This window comes from Vanacampus margaritifer, chromosome 11, assembly GCF_051991255.1.
Source record: "Vanacampus margaritifer isolate UIUO_Vmar chromosome 11, RoL_Vmar_1.0, whole genome shotgun sequence".
Classification (NCBI taxonomy): Eukaryota; Metazoa; Chordata; class Actinopteri; order Syngnathiformes; family Syngnathidae; genus Vanacampus; species Vanacampus margaritifer.
The window spans coordinates 14,246,032-14,267,485 of NC_135442.1; the positions used below are offsets into that span (position 1 = coordinate 14,246,032).

Consider the following 21,454-nt stretch of genomic DNA (forward strand, 5'->3'; position numbering starts at 1 on the left):
AAATAATGACGTCTAAATAGAAAAAGAAATGCATTTTTCTTTCATAATTCAGCATTGTTTCAAGATAGGTAATTCAAGGGTGTATTCAGACCAGAAAAAAGTCCTTTAGTCCGCTTGTTTGGTCCGGACCAAAAGCGGACTTCATTATTTTTTCGTTTGGTGCGGTTCATATACACGCTGTGCTTTTTGCAAGTAGACTATATTGCGTAATCACGTCGACCACGTGACAATCTGTGCTCCTATTGGACAAAAATGACGAGGGCTGGACGCATAACCAAACCCGGAAATAGAGGAAAACATGATATTCCGACGTGCTGCATATGCCCTGCATATTTGTGGCGTTATTAGATGCAAGATATTAGCGAGCGTCACTGGCAGCTCATTCAACGGAGGTTCCGCGACGCTGTTTCTAATTTTGGAACGCGTCGTCTATTGCGTGCAGTAACGGGAGGAGCAGTTGCGCTCCGCGTGCCCACAACAACATGCTGACAACACCGTGGATAAACAGAATCCGGATGATTATGAATGAATCTAGCACAATATTCACTACTGGGCAATATCCCCGACTGCGAAGCGAACCGCACCGAGTGCGTTTGGAAGCGGACCGAGACCACCTCAAAGAGTGAGTCTCGGTCCGCTTGTTGGGTCCGCACCAGGATTCGTTTGTGTGTATTCAGACCTGCACAAAAGGTCCGGATCAGCGTGGGAAACGCAAACTGGTCCGTTTAAAGCGGACCAAACAGTGCAGGTCTGAATACACCCTTGATAAAAGTACATTTTATTTTATCATTCAAAGCAATTTATCTTTTTACATGTTCAATATTTGTATAACGTTCATGTTTTGTAACAGTCACTTAGGGACACAAATGCTTTTGATTAAAAAAAAAAAATTAATTTCTGTAATTGATTATTTTTTGTTTTTGTTGTATACCAAGAGAAACACTTCCGCTTTTAGTCGTGACGTCACTAGGCAATCCCAACCATTCATGTAACCGGGGGTAGTCGGACCGGTCTACTCGGGTGTTTTCTCTACGAAAAAGGAACAACGACATGCCCGTCACCCTAGTGAAAGACTGCAATTTTCCACGGAGTAAACACTGCCTTTGTTCACGCTGAATTTGTTTTTAAAGACTATACAAACCGGATAGTTTTTTTTGTCAACCCCTTTGAGAGACAACCGCCGAACCTTTGACGTGAAACTTGGGTCCCAAGTCGGATGTGCGCTTCCGCGTTGCCGGCAGGCGTGCGGTCACAGAGGGAGGATGAACAACCATAAATGTAGCACTTCGTATAAGAAACCACGAGGACGGACAAAGATTCTTCACTGTATCTATGTTGTTGGCTTCATGGTGAGTTAAGTGACACCAACTAAAATACACTTGAATGTTTTGTGGTCTTTGTAGGCACACTTTACCTCTGTGTGTAAAATATCAGATAAAACTAGCGTATACAGTATAGGGTAAAACAGTAAAGCAAAAACAATCATAATATGTAAATGTCCTTTTTTAAAAAAAAATTATATTATTGTAATGCTCATCTGAATTGTATTTATATGCTTATACAGTATTTGCCTGAACCTGAAGCGGCCAGGTGATGCTGCACATTACAGGTTGCCGTGGCAACACAAAGAGTGCACTATGAGGGTCTCCTGTTCAAAAGCGTCCCTGTCACTAAAATGTGTTGCAGCATGTGGCTCCACTCCCCTCGTGTTACACAAACGTGACGGCAAAATGTGATTACCCATTCTTTAGGATGACGACTAACTTCTTACGTGCCAACCCTGCTAACTCTGCGTTCATCTAATTAAAGGTGGCGAGAATAAGATGGGTCACCAAATAAAGTTAGACGTAATGACTTGCCATGAGGCTTCAATCAAGAGTTTGGCAACAGTGACTGTTAAGCATCTGCTCTGATCTCAACAATGTAGGACGAATAAAAACAAGACTGAGCTTCCTTTCCCAGAGCGTTATCGTTTATTTTTGATCATATTTAGAAACACGTCTTCTCAAAATGGAAATAGAACATGGAAATCACATTTTAATATTCTTAAAATGTCATAAGTGCGGAAATTTTTTTTTACTTCTGTGTAATAAAACTCAAATAAAACAAAAACATTGCTCTTTAACTCATTCACTGCCATTGACGGCTATAGACGTCCAAAATTCATTTGAACTATTTCTATTAGTTTAACATTTTTTTCTCACTTTTTCTAACAAGAGTATGAAAACCTGGGGAAAAAATTATTGCAAATTTAGAACAGATATAAAAATGTGTGATTAATCGTTAGTTAACAAGTGAAGTCATGTGATTAATTACAATTTAAAAAAATTAATCGCCTGATGGGCCTAATTAAAAATATATATTAAAAATAAAAGGCGTTTAATCATAATTAATCGCATGGTAATTTTTTATCTGTTATAAAAAATCTAGGTTTTCATAAAAAATTAAATGAAATGAAAAAATGTTAAACTAATAGAAATAGTTCACATTCAATTTTTTACTACGTCTATGGTCGTCAATGGCAGTGAATGAGTTTATGGTGTGTACGCCTCTTAACATCTTGAACTTTAGACGAGGGCTCGAACTATTTATTTATTAATTACACATAAACACAATGAAACATAAAACAACGACAATGACATTCATGGGTCCCCCACAAAATATCGTCCCGTTTTAGCAGATTGTCTCTAAGTTAAACAAATACTAAATGGTAAAGTATGTTGTGTCTGTAATCTTTTTTGTTGTAAGCATTAAGGATAATTTTTTTTAAAAAAGAAGTCATTTTAATAATTATATATATATGTTTTTAATAATAATCCTAATGAAATTTTATAGTGCCAATTACCGGAATCAGCATCGACCTAAAAAAATCCATATAGGTCTGGATGTTTTGGGGAAGTGGAAAGATGCTGGAATAAAACTCGAGTCTCTTCACTTTAAGAATAAAACACGTGACATCACATTTCCTCGTTGCCATTACTGATCCCTTCTGTGATTGCATTACAAAAAATTCCACAAATAAAATAAAAGCCAATTTTTGAGATGCTTACTGAGCTAAAGTGTTTTTTGTTTTTTTCCTTTTTTGTAGGACTTGTTCGGGGTGAGCATGATCATCCCGCTGTTGAGCCATCACGTCAAAGCGCTCGGAGCGAGTCCTATTGTTGCTGGTATTGTTGGTAAGAAGTCGCCATTACTTGCTGTAATCCACTCATTGTACTAGACACTGTACTATACATGACAACGGTCATCATTGTATTTATTTTTATTTTTGGGAGTTTGCTACAGATGAACAGTGGATGTAAAAAGTCAACACATTTTTGTGACATGTGACTCGGGTCGTAGTCAAGGTGGCAGGAATTATGAACAGTTCCAATAAACTTTCCTGCTTCTACTAGAAAGCAAAAGCTGTCTAGAAAAAGTCCACTAGAACATCTGAAATGTATTTGGGGTTGATTAGAGGCTCTTTAGATGGCGGCAGGTGCGTGCTATCTCGCATTTAAGATGAGTTTGAATGTGATTGGTTAATTCTGATCACAGATACGATACATCCCTATTTATAAGAGGGTGTGCACACTAGTGCAACTTTTTATCTCGGTTGCTTAGTTTTACATCCCCTCTCAAAATTATTATAATTTTTTTTTAAATTACATATGTTGTAGTTCACATTAATGGGGAAAATGTTTTGAAATGAATTAGCTTGGTCTAAAATTTTTATATCACTAAAAATCTGGCGTTTAAACAGGGGTGTGTAGACTTTATATATTCTCTGTATATTTTTAACTATACTTTAATTTTGTACTTACATTTTTAATTTATGTTGCAGTGCCATCTTTTTATTATTTTATTTGGTATTTCATATTTTCATATATTTAATTTAGTATTTTAATATTGAATTTTTTTAACATATTTTTTATTTTACAACCTTGTTTTGTTTTGTTGTTGTTTTTTTACCCCTATTGTTATATCAATCTCGTGTGCCATTGTTCAAATACTTGTAAGCCTAACTTTTATTTTTCTTTGTATTTGACTTTTTTCCCGTGAATTTTATCATTATATTTTGTTTGCAGGATCCACATATGGCGTCCTACAGTTGTTCTCAAGCACAATCGTGGTGAGGCTCAACTTTTATTTGTTTCCCTTCTAAATTTGAGTGCACGGCCGAGAGTGTGTGTTGAAAATAGTTGCGTACGCTGTTGTCTTTGGTATGTCACGACAACAATACACAGTGGTCAAAAATGAGTGTGCGCACAACACACTCACAAGCACACTAACAGAAATAATGCATATAATGGCACATTTTCATACGCAACATCGACGTTTCCTCAGCTTGAGGGAAAAAAATGCTCCTTAAACCGGACAAAAGCCAGCGAGTGAAGTATTCCATCTGATGCGAGATTCTCAGGCCTCTGCTCAGCTCCCGACTTGGGCGTGATTGTGGCGGGTCATGCGACCAATTAGGCAGATAAGGAGGCGTCTGTTGCTCCCTGCAGCGGAATCTTGATACGTCTACAAGAGCCTGCATGCGGAACACGCCAAACTCACTGTGTCCTAATCGCATTATTTGTCTGTCTGTGTGCGTGTGCGTGAATGTGTGTGTGTTAGAGATGGGGTGAAAATGGAATGCAATTGTCTGTTCTGTAGCCTTAATAAGAAATGAAGGGTGTCCACTATTTTTGTCTCAATTCCACCTTATGCACTTACTAGACACTACATTAGGAACACCTGTCAATGAGATCCAATAAAAGAGGGATTATGAAAAAGCTGCCTTTATAAATATTGCCCCTGTAATTGTGTCCTTGCCCCAATTGGTCGATGGGAATGTCATCCGCATAGTGCTGAACAATTCATTGAATTGAAATCAGCAATGCAATGTAGTAGGATAACATATTCAAATTAGAAAGGCTGTATTTTCATATATAAATAAATAATCACAATCACAATATTGATGAAAAACACATCCCACACTGCTACAATAATAATTCTTTCTTTTCTCCACTTTCACACGTGACATAAATAGTCATTTAAAAAAGTCAACCTTTGTGCAAAAAAAAAAAAAGTCAACATTTGTGCAATACGAGTTATGAAGCAAAATCCAGCCGTTTTTATCCATCTCAGGGGGGGCCATTTTGCCACTTGCTGTCGAACTGTGATTGGTTGTTACCTGAGCCCTGAGCAACTGTGATTAATTTATATTCCACAAATGTAATATTAATCAGAATGTCATGTTTAGACTAATGAAGTCACATATAACATACAGTATTATTGTCAAGATGAGTTTTTTTTTTGGGGGGGGGTTAAAGAATTGAATTAAAGTTAAAGAATGGAATTCTACTATCTAGTAGATTGTGCAGCTGTACCTAATGAAGTGTCCGTGCGTTTCACATGTTGTGTGTGCGTGCGTGTGTTTGGTGGCGTCTTTCAGGGCAGCTGGAGTGACGTGGTGGGCCGTCGTCAGTCTCTGCTGACCTGCTTGCTGCTGAGCGCTTTTGGCTACGGCCTGCTGGGGATGTCTACCAGCATCGCTTTGTTCGTGCTCTCGCGGGTCCCCGTCGGTAAGGGACAAGCTTGCGGAAATCAGTGACACATTAACATTGGAACCTTGTGTTTCATTTGACGATAACGTCTCATTACCAGTCCCCAACCATCTGCTGTGTTTACCAAAGTGAATTTCTTTTCTAGCTCTTGAGGGGAAAAAAGCTGACCATTGTGATTGTTTTTGCTATTATTGTTATTAATATTATTATTATTATTACAAAATGTTATTTTGGATGAATAATTAAATGAATGGAAAATGTTTTCTTTTGTGTCAGTTGGAGTAGGCAGGGAGCTAAGCAGCGAAAAGATCCCGACTGTGTCAGCGTGTGTTTGATAATGTTGCGGGCCTGTCGACTGTCTCCCGTCTTCCGTCTCAGGACTGTTCAAGCACTCCCTGTCCATCTGCAGAGCGCTTCTGTCCGACCTGGTGTCCGAAGCAGAGCGCCCCCTGGTGATGGGACACTTCAACGCCGCCTCCAGCGTGGGCTTCATTCTGGGTCCCGTGGTGGGCGGCTACCTGACGGAGCACGAGGGCGGCTTCTATACCTCCGCCTTCGCCTGTGCCGCCATCTTCTTCGTCAATGCCGGTGGGTGAACGTATGGACATTTATAGCGCATACAGAGCAACATTATTTTTTTTCCCCCTTGGAATTTAGATGCTACAATTTTTCAAAAATAAGATGTCCATGTTTTTTTTTTTGATCGATTCAAACCATTCCAGCCATAAACTGTTCATCTCATTCCTAGTTCAAATTTATGTAAAAATAAAACTCCAAAACTAAGATTAAAAAAAAAAAAGCTCAAATTTTTTGTTCATTATTCCAAAAATGTTCCACATTTTCAAAATAAAAGCACCAAATTAAAAATTGCAACATAAGACAAAGGAAATTACATTTAAATTACTCCCCCCTTCCCAAAAAAAATTGCACACAAAAAACCCCATTCTATTCTTGCCCATTTTCCTCTGTATTTTAACATTAACCACTAAACTGAATTGTAAAACAGTCAGATGTTCTGCCTGCCATTATTGTTATTGTTGTAAGCGTTAAGGGATCAAAAAAAGAACTTATTTTATTAATTATGGATTGGGCGATTAGTATTTGGTGGAATTTGGTCTGAGTCATTCCAACTTCAGTCTGTTCAGCTCATTTACAGGTATCAATTATCATTATGTCCCCCCCCTAACTGCCACATTACCACATTTAGATTATAACAACTTCAATTTTTCCAGCTCATTAAAAGTTTCCAGCTAATTTTCATTCCATTTGTTTTCATATTTTCAAAATTAAAGTCAAAAATAAAAAATTTCGAGAAAAGTTCTGCTCATTCCCATTCAGGATTTTTTTTTTTTAAATAAAAGCCTAAAATTCAATACAATTTTGTTTTTCCCTCTAACTGACATTTTACCAAATTTAAATTATAACAACTTAGAATTTTCCGGTTCATTCCCATTCCATTTTGTTTTCATATTTTCAAGATGAAAGTCCAAAATTGCAGTTTATTTAGACATCAGTTCATTCATAAAAGTTTTTTTTTTTCTGAATTACCTCATTACCACATTTAAATCACAACTACTTATTTTTTTTTCTGTTTCATTACTATAACAATATTTTTCGGATTTTCAAAATAAAAGTCCCAAATTGCATATTTCAACTTGGCCCCATTCCAAAATGTTTTCACATTTTTATAACAAAAACCCGAAGTTGAGTTTTATTTTATTAGACATTTATGTCCTTATTGAAATGAAACCATTGAAAGACTTCCCTTTACCTTGAGAGCAAAGGTTTAATTTAGGTCTTCCCAAAAGCGGCTGTTTGACGTGTATGAGTCAGCGGACCCATCCCAAATTTCCGCCTGGGATTTTCGAGCTATTTAATCTCACATTGTGTGTGTCTCTGACTGCAGGGCTGGTATGGCTGCTTCCATGGGGAGACATTCTCCTCCACTGCAACGGCACCAATAACTCCAGCAAGTCAGTCAGCAATGGTTGTTCCTCGAAGAGCAGCCACGGCCTAGCAAAAACCGACCTGGACCCGGAAGTTCTGAAGAAACATCCACGGCCGTTCCCGCCGGAGCCCGTCTGGAGACAGCTGTCCTCGGTGGGCTCCAGGATCCGCATGGTGGCCTCGTCCGACATGTGGGACTTGTTCCTGGTGCGCCTGCTGATGGCGGTGGCCATCATGCTGTACTACAGCAACTTCTCGCTGGCCATGGAGGAACGCTTCGCTCTCAAGCCCAAGACGACGGGCTACCTCATCAGCTACGGCAGCACTCTGGGGGCGCTGGCCGGCTTCCTGGTGGGACCCGTCACTCAGCTGTACAGCAACAACATGGCCACCCTGCTGCTGCACTCCACTCTCCTGACGTGCCTGCTCATCTCGTTGTACGCCGCCGCGCAGGGCGTGTGGCAGGTGCTGCTCACCTCCACCTTCTTCGCCATCTCCATCACGGTCGGACGCACCAGCATCACCGACCTGGAGCTGCGGAGAGGCGGGGCACGGGCCAGCGGGACTCTGATCGGCGCCGGACAGTCGGTGACGGCCGTGGGCCGTGTGCTGGCCCCGCTGCTGTCAGGCGTCACCCAGGAGTTCAGCCCATGCGGACCCCCCACTCTGGGGGTGCTGCTGGCTCTCGTGGCAGTGGGCGTGCTGCTTGTTAGGATCCCCAAATGGAACAAGACAGGGACAACAAAGATGGCAACTAAAATAGAGTAAAAACACGGAACTATTCTCCAAAGCACTGAACTGTTTTTGTTCACTTTTTTTTTCTCAGACTGTACAAATTTCAAGAGTGGGTTAAGGTTTTATACATTTAAAACTATTTTTATGACTTGACTTTGGTGCTTTTTCAGCTGTACTCTAAGCATCACTAATTGTGCAAGATGGCTGCTGTATCACACAAAATGACCACTGAATATGAGGCTGTGTTTGGAATCATTCACTTGGTCACTACTCCTCACTAATCACTATATAGTGGTGCCAAAACCATCAGATCTCTTTTTTTTTTTCATAGTAAGAACAAAACATACAAAATAGAATCCACCAGAATAATTCAATGGGCATTGTATGCACCTTAGCCACCAGGGGGCAGTTTAATTACATACTGTACTTGTAGGCTTTTTTACACAATCAGAATTTGTTAACAAACGAGAAAACAATGTACAGTATGTACTTTCAAAGCATTAAAATATTACGACTAATCACAAAATTTGCATAAAAATGCTAAATATTAACTCATCAAATCGGTGGAAAGCCTATAATGTACAGCGCTGTAATGGTAAACTCATAGCACACTAAAAGGAGTCACAATGAATAAATGAGATTTTTTTTTTTAATGCACTGGTCATGTTGGCACAATTGCACAAGGTTCAATTATATGCCAGTGGCCCAATACCCAAGCTTGCGAATGTCACTTGACTAAACCCAGAAAACGTGTGAGCCGTGATTGACCATTACCTGAGCCATTTATGCACTGCCTTCATGTGGTATCAAAATTATGGTAAATACCACATGTCGAGTAGAAAATTGCACCTCATGTTGTATTTTCCACTGGACAACTGGGAATTTATTTTGATGCCGGAGTTTCCAAATTGAGAGAACTATTCAAGTGTAGGATTTGTGAATGGAACGAAATATTAACACTTATAAGGGCGTTAACGTTCGCTATTACAGAAGGTTGTTTTAGAATCCACACAATTACGTAGCATACACAATTTTGCTACAACAATATCACATGAACAGAACTCAGTCAAAATTAGGAGTTTGCGAGTGGTAATGTCCATCTTTCCCATAGCACGTGGAGGCAGGGTAAGTTGTCATTTTCAGACGACAGCAAGTGGCAAAATGGCCGCCCCAGATAGATAAAAACAAGTAGATTTTTCGGTTTAATTCATAATACCGTGTGTACAACTAGTGTTGCCGCATAGAACACATACATCATTGTAAAGTACATTTTTAAACTCGACTTTAGATAACACAATTATAGGTTAGAAACTATTTTTAAGCAGGTATAAAGTACAGTATTATCATTGCATCTATATTTATAAAACATGAATTGAAAGAAAAATGAAACATGTAATTTAATTTAACATTTACCTATTCACCTATTTCTATTTGTGAATAAAAAATATTCATAAAAAAATACTAATAGATAATACTATAGTATTGATACTGCCTTTTTTTTGTGATCTACACACATACTGTTTGTACTTACTAGTATTTTAGATGTTTTAATTTGAATTATGTTGAATTATTAGTTTATCGTCATGCCTTTAACAAGGCAGAATGTCAATTATAGATTATAAGTTATTGGTTATGATTTGCTTTACTATTAAAAGTGCCGAGAGTGAGCACCCAAACTTGGGTCAAGGTGAGGACAACTTTTTTATCCAAAGCTGTCACATTGTTACATTCGAGATGTGATTGATTTTAAAATAGATCATTCATTTAAATCCTCCTTGTTGGTCGGTGACACGCACTAGTAGCATCTTGTGTTGACCGAAAAAAGAAAAGAAAAAAAATCCACACAAAGCAACAAATTAAAAACAATATTTACTGGTTTATGGATTAAAAAAAACAAGAAATAGTCACTTTAAAAAAGTTAAATACATTACAGAAATCCTAGAGTCAGGTAAAATTCCTAAAGTTTTAAAGATGGACCGCATGAGTCAAATGTTCATTGTCCTCTCAGTTTAGGTTAGCATAGTCGTGTAATTGTCTTTAAAAAGCAACAAAATGGCCATTATGTCACACGTCTTCACTTTTGGGGTTTCCACTGAGGCCTCCTGAGTAGAGGGTTCCGCGTGGTGTCATCTTGAGGTTCTGCAGCCCAGGCAGGGGCCACATTGTCGTTGTTTTCTTTTTCTGATGGGTCTGCGTGGCGGCGAGCCTCAACGGAGGAAGAATGCGTTGCGGTTCGACCTCTCCGGGGCCGCCTTTCGTCCAGGATGTCCACGGAGGGAACTTCCTCCAGCGTGTCCAACCGACGTAGAGGAAGCGCCGCTTTGGACGAGGAGCGTGACGGCGGGGCGAAGCGAGAGCGTCTGGTGGGGAAAGACAACTCCGACATGGTTTCGTGATCGTCTGGAAGAGAAAAAAATAAAACACGTGAAGTGCAGTGATTTACTAAGTGGCACGTAGGCTCTTATTAACAGTATGCAAAGAATCATTGGGTTAGGGTTAGGGTTAGAATCATTGCTTAATGCTAAAATAGAGTTGTTCGAATTGTTACGTTCAATACATTTGCATTTAATCTTTTGCTTTTTCTTGTCCATTTGCAGCAGGACAAAGTGATGCAAACTGACCCAGCAGATGGCGCTGTAGTTGCAATATGTACTCCACACACTTTATTTACAGTGAGATGAACATGTTTAGCATGGTTTGTGTGCACTGAATGATAAAAATAAAGTATAAATAAGTGTGCTTTACTCTGTTGTACCTGCATCACACTGCATAGGTAAATTATGTAGGAATGTCATTTTTAATTCAAAATTGTAATAACGTATAAGAATACTGGTCAGACTTCAACAATCAAGTTGTTGTTTTTTTACCCTAAATAAAGAATTCTTATGCTGAGTTTGATAAATGCAAATTTATTATTTGCATAATTCACCTTCATTATTGATAAAGTATAATGTGACTTTTGGCTTTCAAAAAACAAAACAAAACAAAACAAAGCAAAATAATGTAGTGTAAAGTATTTCTGGATGGCTGGACAGATGATACATGACAAAGATTTTTTAAGAGGACTTTTTTGTGGGAATTAATAAAATATTGTATAAAAACAATATCCCCTATGAGTTAAAAAAAATTGCTGAATGAAAAAATTAAATATTTAGTTTTTCTTTTTTTCTCTCAGAGCTCACTCAGTTCATTAAGTAATTTTACCAATTTGACATGTCATCATCATTGGTCTCTCTTTTTTTTTTTTTTTGTATGTGTGTGTGCGTGCGTGTGAGCGTGTACTCATTAGTTCACCTAAAACCTATTAAAAATCCCATACCGTTCACCTAAACCGAATACTTCAGAATCCAGCTAGAGTCGTGAGGTTGTCAGGAGACCCGAGGAAGGATCAAAGAAAAGGAAAGAAAGTGAAATCCAGCACCGACCAGACATTACCTACTACCCACCGAGTCTTTCACCAACATCTAAATTCCAACAAATTAGGGAGACCTCAAGAGACCAAAGGAGAGACTGATGAAAGGAAGGAAGGACAGACGAAGCAGAGTGAGATCCACAGACATCAGCTTCCACCGATTCAACGAACAGAGGAAGAAACAGATTGTGTTTGAATTTCAATAGATGCTGGTGTGGTGGATCTGGCATGCATGAAAACCTCCACCAAAGAGGGGAACCGTCGCCCCCCGGCCAGGACGGAGCAAGCGCAACACCTCAGGGCCCCCCAGACCACGGCAGTGCCAGGGTACAACCCCTTGCAGGGGCCACCGGCCGGAGAGCAAACCCAGGAGCCAGGAGCTCTAACACCCCCCCCCCCCCCCCCCCCCACAACCCGACGCCCAACCCCACAACCCAACGCAGCAGGACGGGACCCGGCAGGCCTGCCAGGCACCCCAACGGCCCACAGCAACCCCCCCCCCCCCTCCATAAATAAAATATTTTCTGTGATAATGTAGACTATATTTTTCTTTCTTTTTCAGTACATCATGAAAACATGATTTATGTCGTGATTTATAATACTGTATATTTAACGAATTACATTCATTTTTAAGAGTGCCCCTTTGGATTTTAATGTGGTGTAATGTTTTGTTTGCTTGTTTTGTTTTTATTAGATGATGGCAAATAGCCAACTTCCCTGCATTAAACTTGAAAAGTGCTGGCTTGAATTAAAAACTGTAGACTTGGGGTGCTGAAAGGCGACCTGCCAAGCTGTGAACTTGTGACTGCGGGAATTGCACGATCAGAGATCTATAAAAGTAATCTAAATCTCAATTTGAATTAAACTAAACAGCTTTACACATAAGAAAAATGAGTAGCTAGTAAAGCTAGTACATTTAGTTAACACATGGCATAGTAAGAGCTAGATTGTGTTGTCTCATTTACCAGTGTCGATATGCCTCCCAGGTGGGAAATTAGAGTCCAGATTCTTCCCAGCAGGAAGTGAGAAATACTTGTGAGATTTGGGCACCACCTTAAAAAAATATTAATTACAAAAAAAAGACGCACTGATTATTTACAGGGAGTTCACGACGACATCATGCGAGCGTGTCAAAGTTTACCGCCGTCTGGAAGCTGCCCGGACGGAGACTGCGTCGGATGCTGGAGTGACGTCGGATGAGAATCTCTTTGGTGCGGCTGTCATTGGGCAGCGCGTGCTTGCTGGTGTACGACGTCGTCTGATGGGAGACAACAACAATGAGCTGCATAGCACCATTTGAAGCATTTACAACACTGTCAACAAACAAACACACTGAAACACTTCGGAGCTAGGATGATAAAGTTATTAAACCAATTTGTATTGTCATCTGATAAGGAACACGTGTCATATTAAAGAGCTCCGCCAGATGGCGCTCTTCTTCTTCCTTCACTGTATGCATTTTGTAGTTAATACAGAAAGAGGGACTGAATTGTAATATTCCCCCACTAGTCTAAACACGGCATTCTGATTAATATTACATTTGTGGAATATGAGTTGATCAGCAAATTCCACCCGTTTTTATCCATTTCAGGGGGCGGCCATTTTTCCACCTGCTGTCGACTGAAAATGACATCAGTGCGTAAGACCACAGGTAACGACCAATCACGGCTCAGCTTGAGAACGTGTTGATCACTCGTTTTCCTGGTTTGGTTATGTGACGTTCACAAGCCGAGCCCTTCGGAACTGGTGATTTGCATTTTCAGTTAGCAACAAGTGGCAAAATGGCCCCTGAGATGGGTAAAATGCATGGATTTTGCTGCTTAATTCATATTCCACATAATGCAATATTAATCAAAATTTTTTCTATTTTTTTTTAAACTTGACTTCCCTTTTCATGAGTTAACAAAGTGAAGAGCTCACCCTTTGTCTGATCTTGTACATGTTCTTGGCCAGAATGTCATGCATGCTCCGCAAGTCAGCAGCCAGGTACTTTTTCTTAGGCTTAGCGGGACCTTTCTTCTCCTCACTGAAACATTTTCAGATAAAGTGGTTTAAAAAGGTTTAAAAAAAAAAAAAAAAACATTAAAAAAAAAAAAACATTAAAAAAAAAAAAACAAGATGGCGTCATACTGCAGAGAGACGATGGACGGGGCGGCACTGATGTCTCCTGACACGGAGTCGAGGATCTCCATGGCGTTCTGCAGCTCCAGCTTCTTGTACAGCGCCACGATGCTCGACTCGGCGCGGTTGTCCCGGATCAGGATCCGGCGCAGGATGCGAGTGTTGAACTTCATGAACCTGATGTTGAAAGCATGAAAGAAAGAAAGATGTGCAAGTTTCCACGTGATTAATGATAGTCAGCCATTATGAATTTCCATGCAGCAATTGATCAAATTTACATTGTTTTTTTTTTAATGTCTTGCCAGTTACAGTCCTGCAATCAAAGCCCTTGTTTGTTAGTTTTTTTTAAATTAAGTATCAACCAGTCAAACTAATTTCATTGAAATGTACAGTTTTCTGAACTGTATTTAAACTCTTTAGATGTATAAGTAAGTAGGCCTTAAGTAATAAGTAGTAAGTGTAATATTTATGTACTGTATACGTGTGTACACTTACAATGGCATTTTCAATTGAAATTAATATGGACAAATATTCACTATCATGATTTGATATTTGTTAATTATATAATTATATTTTACCACTGATCCATTGAGAATTTTTTGACAAACACCAATCACTTACTAGCGCATATCTTTTTGTGTTTGAATTTTGACATTTTAATAAACAGCATTCAGAAGGGGAAAAAGTAATGGCTAATAAAATGAGCATTTTAAGCCTTTGACTGATTCTAACATATTGTCACGTACTTTTTTTCTCCCCCTTTTTTTTTTACAAGAATCAATGAGAAATCGCATTGTATTTTATTTAAAATTTCAAAACAACTGAATTGTATTATCAATTATACTATATTGGTTTAAAAAGAATGTTCTTAAACATCTGCTAATACGTTTTGTTTAATTCAACATTTTATTTACATTTTTGTCGAAATAATTTAGGTTGTATTTTTGTTGCCGGTTTGAATGAAATTTTATTGTCTTGAATATTACGGCTTTTTGCCTGTGTGTTTTTTTAATACATTAAGATCGTGGGGATGTAAAAGTTAAAGTACCACTGAGTGTCAGAGCAGAGAAGGGGTGGCTTTTCTTTATAACGTACTATGGATGGTTTAATTGTTCAGCAGCTTGAGTTGCATTTTAATGCATGAAAGGCGCTTTACAAATAAAGTTTGATTGAACACACTTAAAGATTTGTGTTTGAGGAAACATTTTTCCAGATGAGAAGAGCTTCATTTTGTCCAACATAAAAACATCCATACAGTCAATGAGTCAACTGACAATGAGGAACCTTTAAGAGCTTTAGGCAGATAAAAACCAGTCTGGCCTGTGGAAAACCGAACCCGACACCACATCCAAACTTCCCACACTGTGCCACAGCAGACAATGGCAGGCATCAGTGAAACAAAAAAACAAAAAAAGAGAAGTAAAACGTAAGCAGAAGTTTCACTCAAGTATTTCAAATGAGTCTCACTTGTCCTTCCAGTAGAAGTGACTCCACTGTCCACACAGGTCCTCGATGCCAGCGATGGTGTGGTCCATCAGCTGACACCACAGAGGGAGATTCGTTAATATGCAAACACAGACACAAAAAAATAACAGGCATACATAATGCGCGTCCTACCCTGCAGTGAATTTCAGCATTGATGGTGTCCAGATTGCGGTTGGTTCTGCGCACGTTAATGTATTCGATCAAAGGCCGGATGCTGATGCCCTGCAAAAACCAAGAGAGAAAACAAAACATGCTTTCATCCGCTCATATGTGACATCGGCGTCATCATAAGACATCGTATAACATAAATTGACTGAATTGTTTCACACCACTTACGCTCTAAAAAGAGAATTGTTGACCAATTTCATAAATTTGCTTCAAGTGGTAACACGGTTGAATTAAGTTAATCCAAAGTGAATATGTTAACTTTAATTAACTATGAGTTCTAAAAAGCATCTTACCACTTGAAGCAATTTTATTAAGTTGGTCAACAATTCTGTTTAAACTCGAGAAGTTTCTATAATTCTTTTTTTAGAGTGTAGTGTAAGTGAACCCCAAACATGGCGTACATTTCATCAGCCACAACATTAAGTACACCTAAATTCCAATACAAGAACTGTCGCAAGGACATGGCTCACTTTTGAATGACAGTGTGAAAATATATTTTGTAAATTAACAATAACATGATTGTACATTAAAATATAATAATAAAAAGATTTTTTTAATCTAAAAATTAGATTTTATTTTCTTCTTATTCCTTTTTTATTTTTTATTTTTTTTATTAAATTATAACAAGTGATAGCAGCTAGTAGTAGCAGCAACAGTTGTACCCTTTGCAAGGAGCAGTACTGCCACCTACAGGACTGGAAAGTAACAGCACAACAGAGCCTTCGTATGCATGATTGTCCTTTTTTGAGACAACTCTTGGTATACAAAAAAAAAACATTTTTTTTTCACCTTAATATATGTTTCCATTAAGCGCCAATGTTCATTTAAGTGTTTCTTACAGTACTGCAGTGATGTAGAACTGCAATGCATCAGGTTTAGATTAGATCAACATAATTTGTGACAGAGGGACAAAATATTAGGCACACCACACTATAGCGAAGATTCAGTGAATACAACTCTACTGATAACTAAAACCAAGCGTTATGTTTAGAAATGCTCAATATTGGGTTACAGTATATGCAAGTTAGGCAATGTGTAACTTACTAGATTTAATTTTTAATAATTAAAAAAATATATATATATCAATATCCTGTATTAAAACACAGGTTTCTTCATACCTGTAGAAAGACGGTAAAGATGATGATGGCGATGGTGGCGGTGACAAAGAGCTGCTTGCGGCCGATGTTACCCGGCAGAGTGAAGGCCAAGGCGAATGAAATTGCCCCTCGTAGGCCACCGTAGGCCAAACCAAACTGATCCTTTAGGTTGAAAGGGATCGTGCGGAAGGGGTTGATGATTTGAGTCAGCACTAAGACGCCTGAAAAGGGAGGGAAATCAATCCTATAAGCTACCTTGAAAATCCTGCGGCGCAAAAAAAAGGTGTGGCCCGCTGTTTTGTACCACACCACCCCGTCCTTACCGAGACCCCGCCACAGAAAGGCGAAGAGCAGCGTGAAGAGGATGTAGCCCCAGTTCCACTCGTGCTCCGTCGTTATGGTGACCACGCCCAGGAAGAAGAAGATGAGCGTTTCCGAGATGGAGCCCAGCATCTTGACCACGTGGCGGATGGTGGTGCACGAGCGCTGGGAGACGTTTTCCTCCACGTAGTACTTCATGGTGAGGGCGCACGTGACGATGCTGGCAATGGGAAGTCATTCGAACGGTTGACGAGCGCACAAATGTGCAACGATGGTCGTCAACATCTACTCACGCCATAATGGACGAGATGGCGAAGAGCTCGGCCACCAGGTAGGCCAGGTAGCTGTACATGAAGATGAAGAGCGGCTCGATCTCCCGCACCTTGGAGGTGAACCGGGTGGTGAAGGCCGCCACGAAGCCGAACAGTACGCCGAAGCCCATGCCGCCCAAGCCCACCACGAAGAAGCGGGCCACGCCCAGGAACACGTCCACCGGCTCCACCACTGGCATCTCCGCCACAAAGTTGAACATGTTGTATAACACCTGCAACAACAGATGCAGGTCAATCAAAGAGTAACATGCCATATTCATTTTGACAACAATAAGAATGTGGCGGTGATGAATATTTTGCCAGGCCAAATTTTGTTCCCAGTCCGTCCCTGACTACCGGGTTTAGCAAGCTAACCCTACAAAAGTATTTTACAATTTTGGAAACATTATCCAACAAATATCAAAAAGGGTATTTTTCCTGTTTTATTGATATTCGTAAAACGTTTGAATCAAATTAAATAAATCCATACAAGAATGTGAAACTAAATTATTGTTTGAAAATAGAAATGTGACCAAGTCTCAAGAAGAAAAATTCATCCAAGAACAAACATCACTGGCCTATTTAATAGTATATGTTTTTACTTGGGGTTGGAATCTTTGAATGTTTCACGATTGGATTCCGATTTTTGGCTGTGCGATTCGATTCAGAATCGATTTTTGATGAAGAGCGATTTTTGATTCAAAATGATTGACAATGATTTTTGCTTCAATTTATAGATGTTCAAGGAATTGTAATGATCTACTCCAGTCTGACTCACTAATGCTAATTAGTGCTATACCCGCAGCACTTTTATCACTCAAAAGAACGGCTCCACGCTGCAAAAAGACCCCCAAAAACTTTTATTGGAATAACTAGATTGTGACTTTTTCCTTCTACTCTCTAATGTGGCTACAACTTAACAGTGTATCAGACCGCGTGGAACCACACTGCCCCTAAGTGGCCAAATCAGGTACAACATGAACAGCGCTCCCAATAAAAGGCACACAAAAGGGAAGACAGTATAAAATAATTCAAATGAAATTGGTTTTGGGACATTTAAAATTGATTCTGAATCGTACTAAATGAGAATCGCGATTCTTATTAGAATCTATTTTTTGTCACACCCCTAGTTTTCACCTCTGCAAACAACAGACATGCTATGAGTAAAGCTGATTTTTACAGTTGAGTTCTACAAAATTAAAACGACAATATTAAAAAAATCAATCAATCACTCAAAGTGAGCCTTATTATCTTTTTTTTTAAAGGCTTATATTGTGCCTCATCAGCGCGTTCAAGTGTACCTAATAAAGTGGCTCTAGTGGCTTTTTTTTTTTACTCCTGACTAAACGGTCTTCATTTCATCTACAGCGTGTAGCCATTAAAGACTAGTCGCCACACCAAAGCAGGTTAAATGCGTGACTACAATAAGATAAGAGAGATGGGGGTAACTTAAGTGCCAGCGGTCCAGTTTCGGATGATTTGCATGCCAACTCCTCCCATAACATTTGTAAGAGTGACCTCAAAAACTGGTTTGGCGACATCTAAGCAAATAAACTTCCAACAGTAAAACAGAACGTCTGTTAATGATGTTTCTCACAACGTTACTTCCCTCAGTCAACTCGTTTAACTCGTGACGCACCAAACATTCCGTTACAGACGGGAAAACCAAAATGATAACAGAAATGGAGTGAAACTTGAGCTCGCTTTGAGGCAACAGAAAAGAAAAACACAATAGTACGTCGAGCTTTCATGCACACTTTTGACAATAAAAAGGGGCCAAACTGGAGCTTGAATGCAGGGTGGAGTTGGGGAATTGTTGGCTTAGAGTAAAAGCAAACAAAAGTTCCCCTCAGGGTTCATTTTGTGGCTGGTAAAAACATTGGTGCTAATTTTTGTACACAACCCCCATTGTCTCATGTCCCCAAAACAAGCATTCACTCAACAAGCGGCCGAAAACACCATCAGCAACTCACCACGGTGACGGCGTCGTTGAAGAGGCACTCTCCGAACACCACGATGTAGAGCTGCTCGTTGACCGACACGTCCTCAAAGACGCTCAGCACGGCCACGGGGTCCACGGCCGAGATGATGGCGGCGAACAGCAGGTTCTCCTGCAAGTTGATGTCCTGCACGCCGAACGCCTCGATCTGGCATATGGCGAACAGCGACATGCCGATACCGATGCTGTTCCACAGGGTGCCCACCACTGCAAACCACAGCACCTGCGCACCCCCGCACAGAAACATTAACCTTGGTGTCCCCGTGGGACCCGCAGGGGTGTTTTGCCCAGACGCGCACCGTGCCAATGTTCTCGAAGAAAGGCCTGGTGGGCATGAAGTAGCCCGAGTCCAGGACGATGGGGGGCAGCATGTAGAGGAAAAAGACGTTGCTGGTCAGCACGGCGGGGGGCTCCTCGTTGACAGAGTGCATGATGGCGCCCACGATGAGGCCGATGCTGATCAGCAGGCATGACTCGGGTACCCAAACGGTGATCTTGTTGTACACGTGGAAGCCTGAGAAAAGAGGAAAAAAATGAGAAAAGTTGAAGTTGGGATTTAAAGGAGATGATCTAGCTTGTCAGTTGATGTCACATTTGTCAAAGCAGGATGCAGGCAACTATTTTTAATTTTTTTGGGCTTACTGTTCTTAGACTGTGTGGTTATTTTAGATGACCAACAAAACACACACAGCGATGGCTGTCGTAGAACAAAGACTGACCTATGAGAAATAGTGAGATTCAACAGGCATACAAACTAACGGAAACTACAACAAAGAAGAATTAAAAGTAGTAGAAGACGAAATAGAAGCTAGCCTAACTGTTAGCTTATTAAGGTAACACTGATAGAAAATATAACTTCTTCTTTTTTAAATAATAGAAGAAATAGAAGCTAGGCTAAGTGTCATCTTATTAAGGTAACAATGGTGGAAAATATAGGCACAAAAAGTAGTAGAAGAAGAAATAGAAACTAAGCTAACTGTTAGCTTATCAAGGTAACACTGATGGAAAATACAGGAAATAAAAGTAGTAGAAGAAGAAATGAGAGCTAGGCTAACTGTTAGCTTATCAAGGTAACACTGATGGAAAATATAACATATATTTTAAAAATAATAGAAGAAATACAAGCTAGGCTAAGTGTCCGCTTATTAAGGTGACATGACGGAAAACACTGACTGTAACAAAAAAGAAAGAAAAGCAGTAGAAGGAAAAAGTAGACGCTAGGCTAACTGCTAGCTTATTAAGGTAACACTGATGGAAAATACAGGAAAGAAAAGTAGTAGAAGAAGAAATAGAAGCTAGGCTAAGTGTCAGCTTAATACGGTGACATGACGGAAAACACTGACTGCAACAAAAAAGAAAGAAAAGTAGTAGAAGAAAAAGTTGAAGCTAGGCTAACTTTTATGCATGTTACTGAGTCACTTACAATAGTAGGCTTGTTTAAGAAGTACTATTCTTCTTGGTGTCTGTATGACTGTGTTATACTGCAATTTATTAAGTTTTTGGGTGGGAGGCTGGAACGGATTATTGGCATTTACATTCATTCCTATGGACAAAGATGATTTGAGATCATTACACCAGATGAAACTGTCTGAAATCATGCATACAGGCTACTAATGGCAACAAAATTACAATAGAGTTACATCTCAAATCTATCTGACATCAAAGAATGTTTGTGGGCACCCTGTTGCGCCAACAGTTCAAAACTAATAATTTACATTATTGCACTTTAAAAATAATTTCTGCACTAAAGTGCCACTTACCAATCTTGGCAAAAGAGGCTAGCAGCACCCACAGAGTGATTTCAAAGGGGATTTGTATTCTCGGGTAGTCCATGGTGAAAACGGGCAAGCTGTCCTTTTCGAGCTCCGGGTAGGCTTGGGGCCCGTCCGGCTGGACCGGGGGCACCAGCGTGACACCACCACCGGCAACACCACCCAGAGTGGGTTGAGGTGGGATTTCCCCCGCGGAGCCATGCAGGGCGTTTAAAACAGCGCAAATAAGAAGCAAGACGTCCCAAGGTCTGCTGAGGCGAGGATCCATTTTGAGTTTACGTCGCGGGGAGAAACGCTCACTAGGAAACTAATTAAGGCAAAGATTGCTTTTTACAAGCGTGATATCATCTTTTCTTCCTCGTTGGATCATCCAAAAGTGACGGCAACATATTTTTCCTAAAGTCTTAGAGAAGTTGCTTCAAATGTTGCGCACTGGTTAAACACACGCACCTGTGGTCAAGTCTACCTACGGCGCGTGCACGAATTCCTCTACATTCAGGGCGCGGTCACGACTCACTACTGATTGGTTGTCACGTGATCTGATGGGCTCTC

At 39.9% G+C, this 21,454-nt stretch overlaps 2 protein-coding genes across 3 annotated transcripts; one reads left to right on the forward strand and one right to left on the reverse strand.

Annotated features, from left to right (window-relative positions):
- The first annotated feature begins 297 nt into the window (after positions 1–297).
- Positions 298–9,690, forward strand: slc67a2 (solute carrier family 67 member 2). 2 transcript variants are annotated; one of them, XM_077580282.1, is made up of 6 exons: positions 298–1,349; positions 3,089–3,176; positions 4,068–4,111; positions 5,423–5,552; positions 5,913–6,122; positions 7,441–9,690. In XM_077580282.1, the coding sequence occupies exons 1-6, from the start codon at positions 1,263–1,265 to the stop codon at positions 8,247–8,249; spliced, it is 1,368 nt and encodes a 455-aa protein (XP_077436408.1). In that variant the 5' UTR covers positions 298–1,262; the 3' UTR covers positions 8,250–9,690. The 2 variants fall into 2 exon arrangements, with proteins under 2 accessions (XP_077436408.1, XP_077436409.1); XM_077580283.1 differs by having other exon boundaries at positions 1,292–1,349; positions 5,428–5,552.
- A 382-nt stretch (positions 9,691–10,072) lies between these two features.
- Positions 10,073–21,399, reverse strand: slc9a2 (solute carrier family 9 member 2). The gene is made up of 13 exons (XM_077580281.1): positions 20,891–21,399; positions 19,430–19,644; positions 19,105–19,353; positions 17,114–17,364; positions 16,823–17,040; positions 16,521–16,720; positions 15,367–15,456; positions 15,217–15,287; positions 13,759–13,926; positions 13,549–13,654; positions 12,770–12,886; positions 12,594–12,681; positions 10,073–10,616 (listed from the first exon to the last, which is right to left on the reverse strand). Exons 1-13 carry the CDS (start codon positions 21,168–21,170, stop codon positions 10,291–10,293), a joined length of 2,379 nt encoding a protein of 792 aa, XP_077436407.1. The 5' UTR covers positions 21,171–21,399; the 3' UTR covers positions 10,073–10,290.
- Between the last annotated feature and the right edge of the window lie 55 nt (positions 21,400–21,454).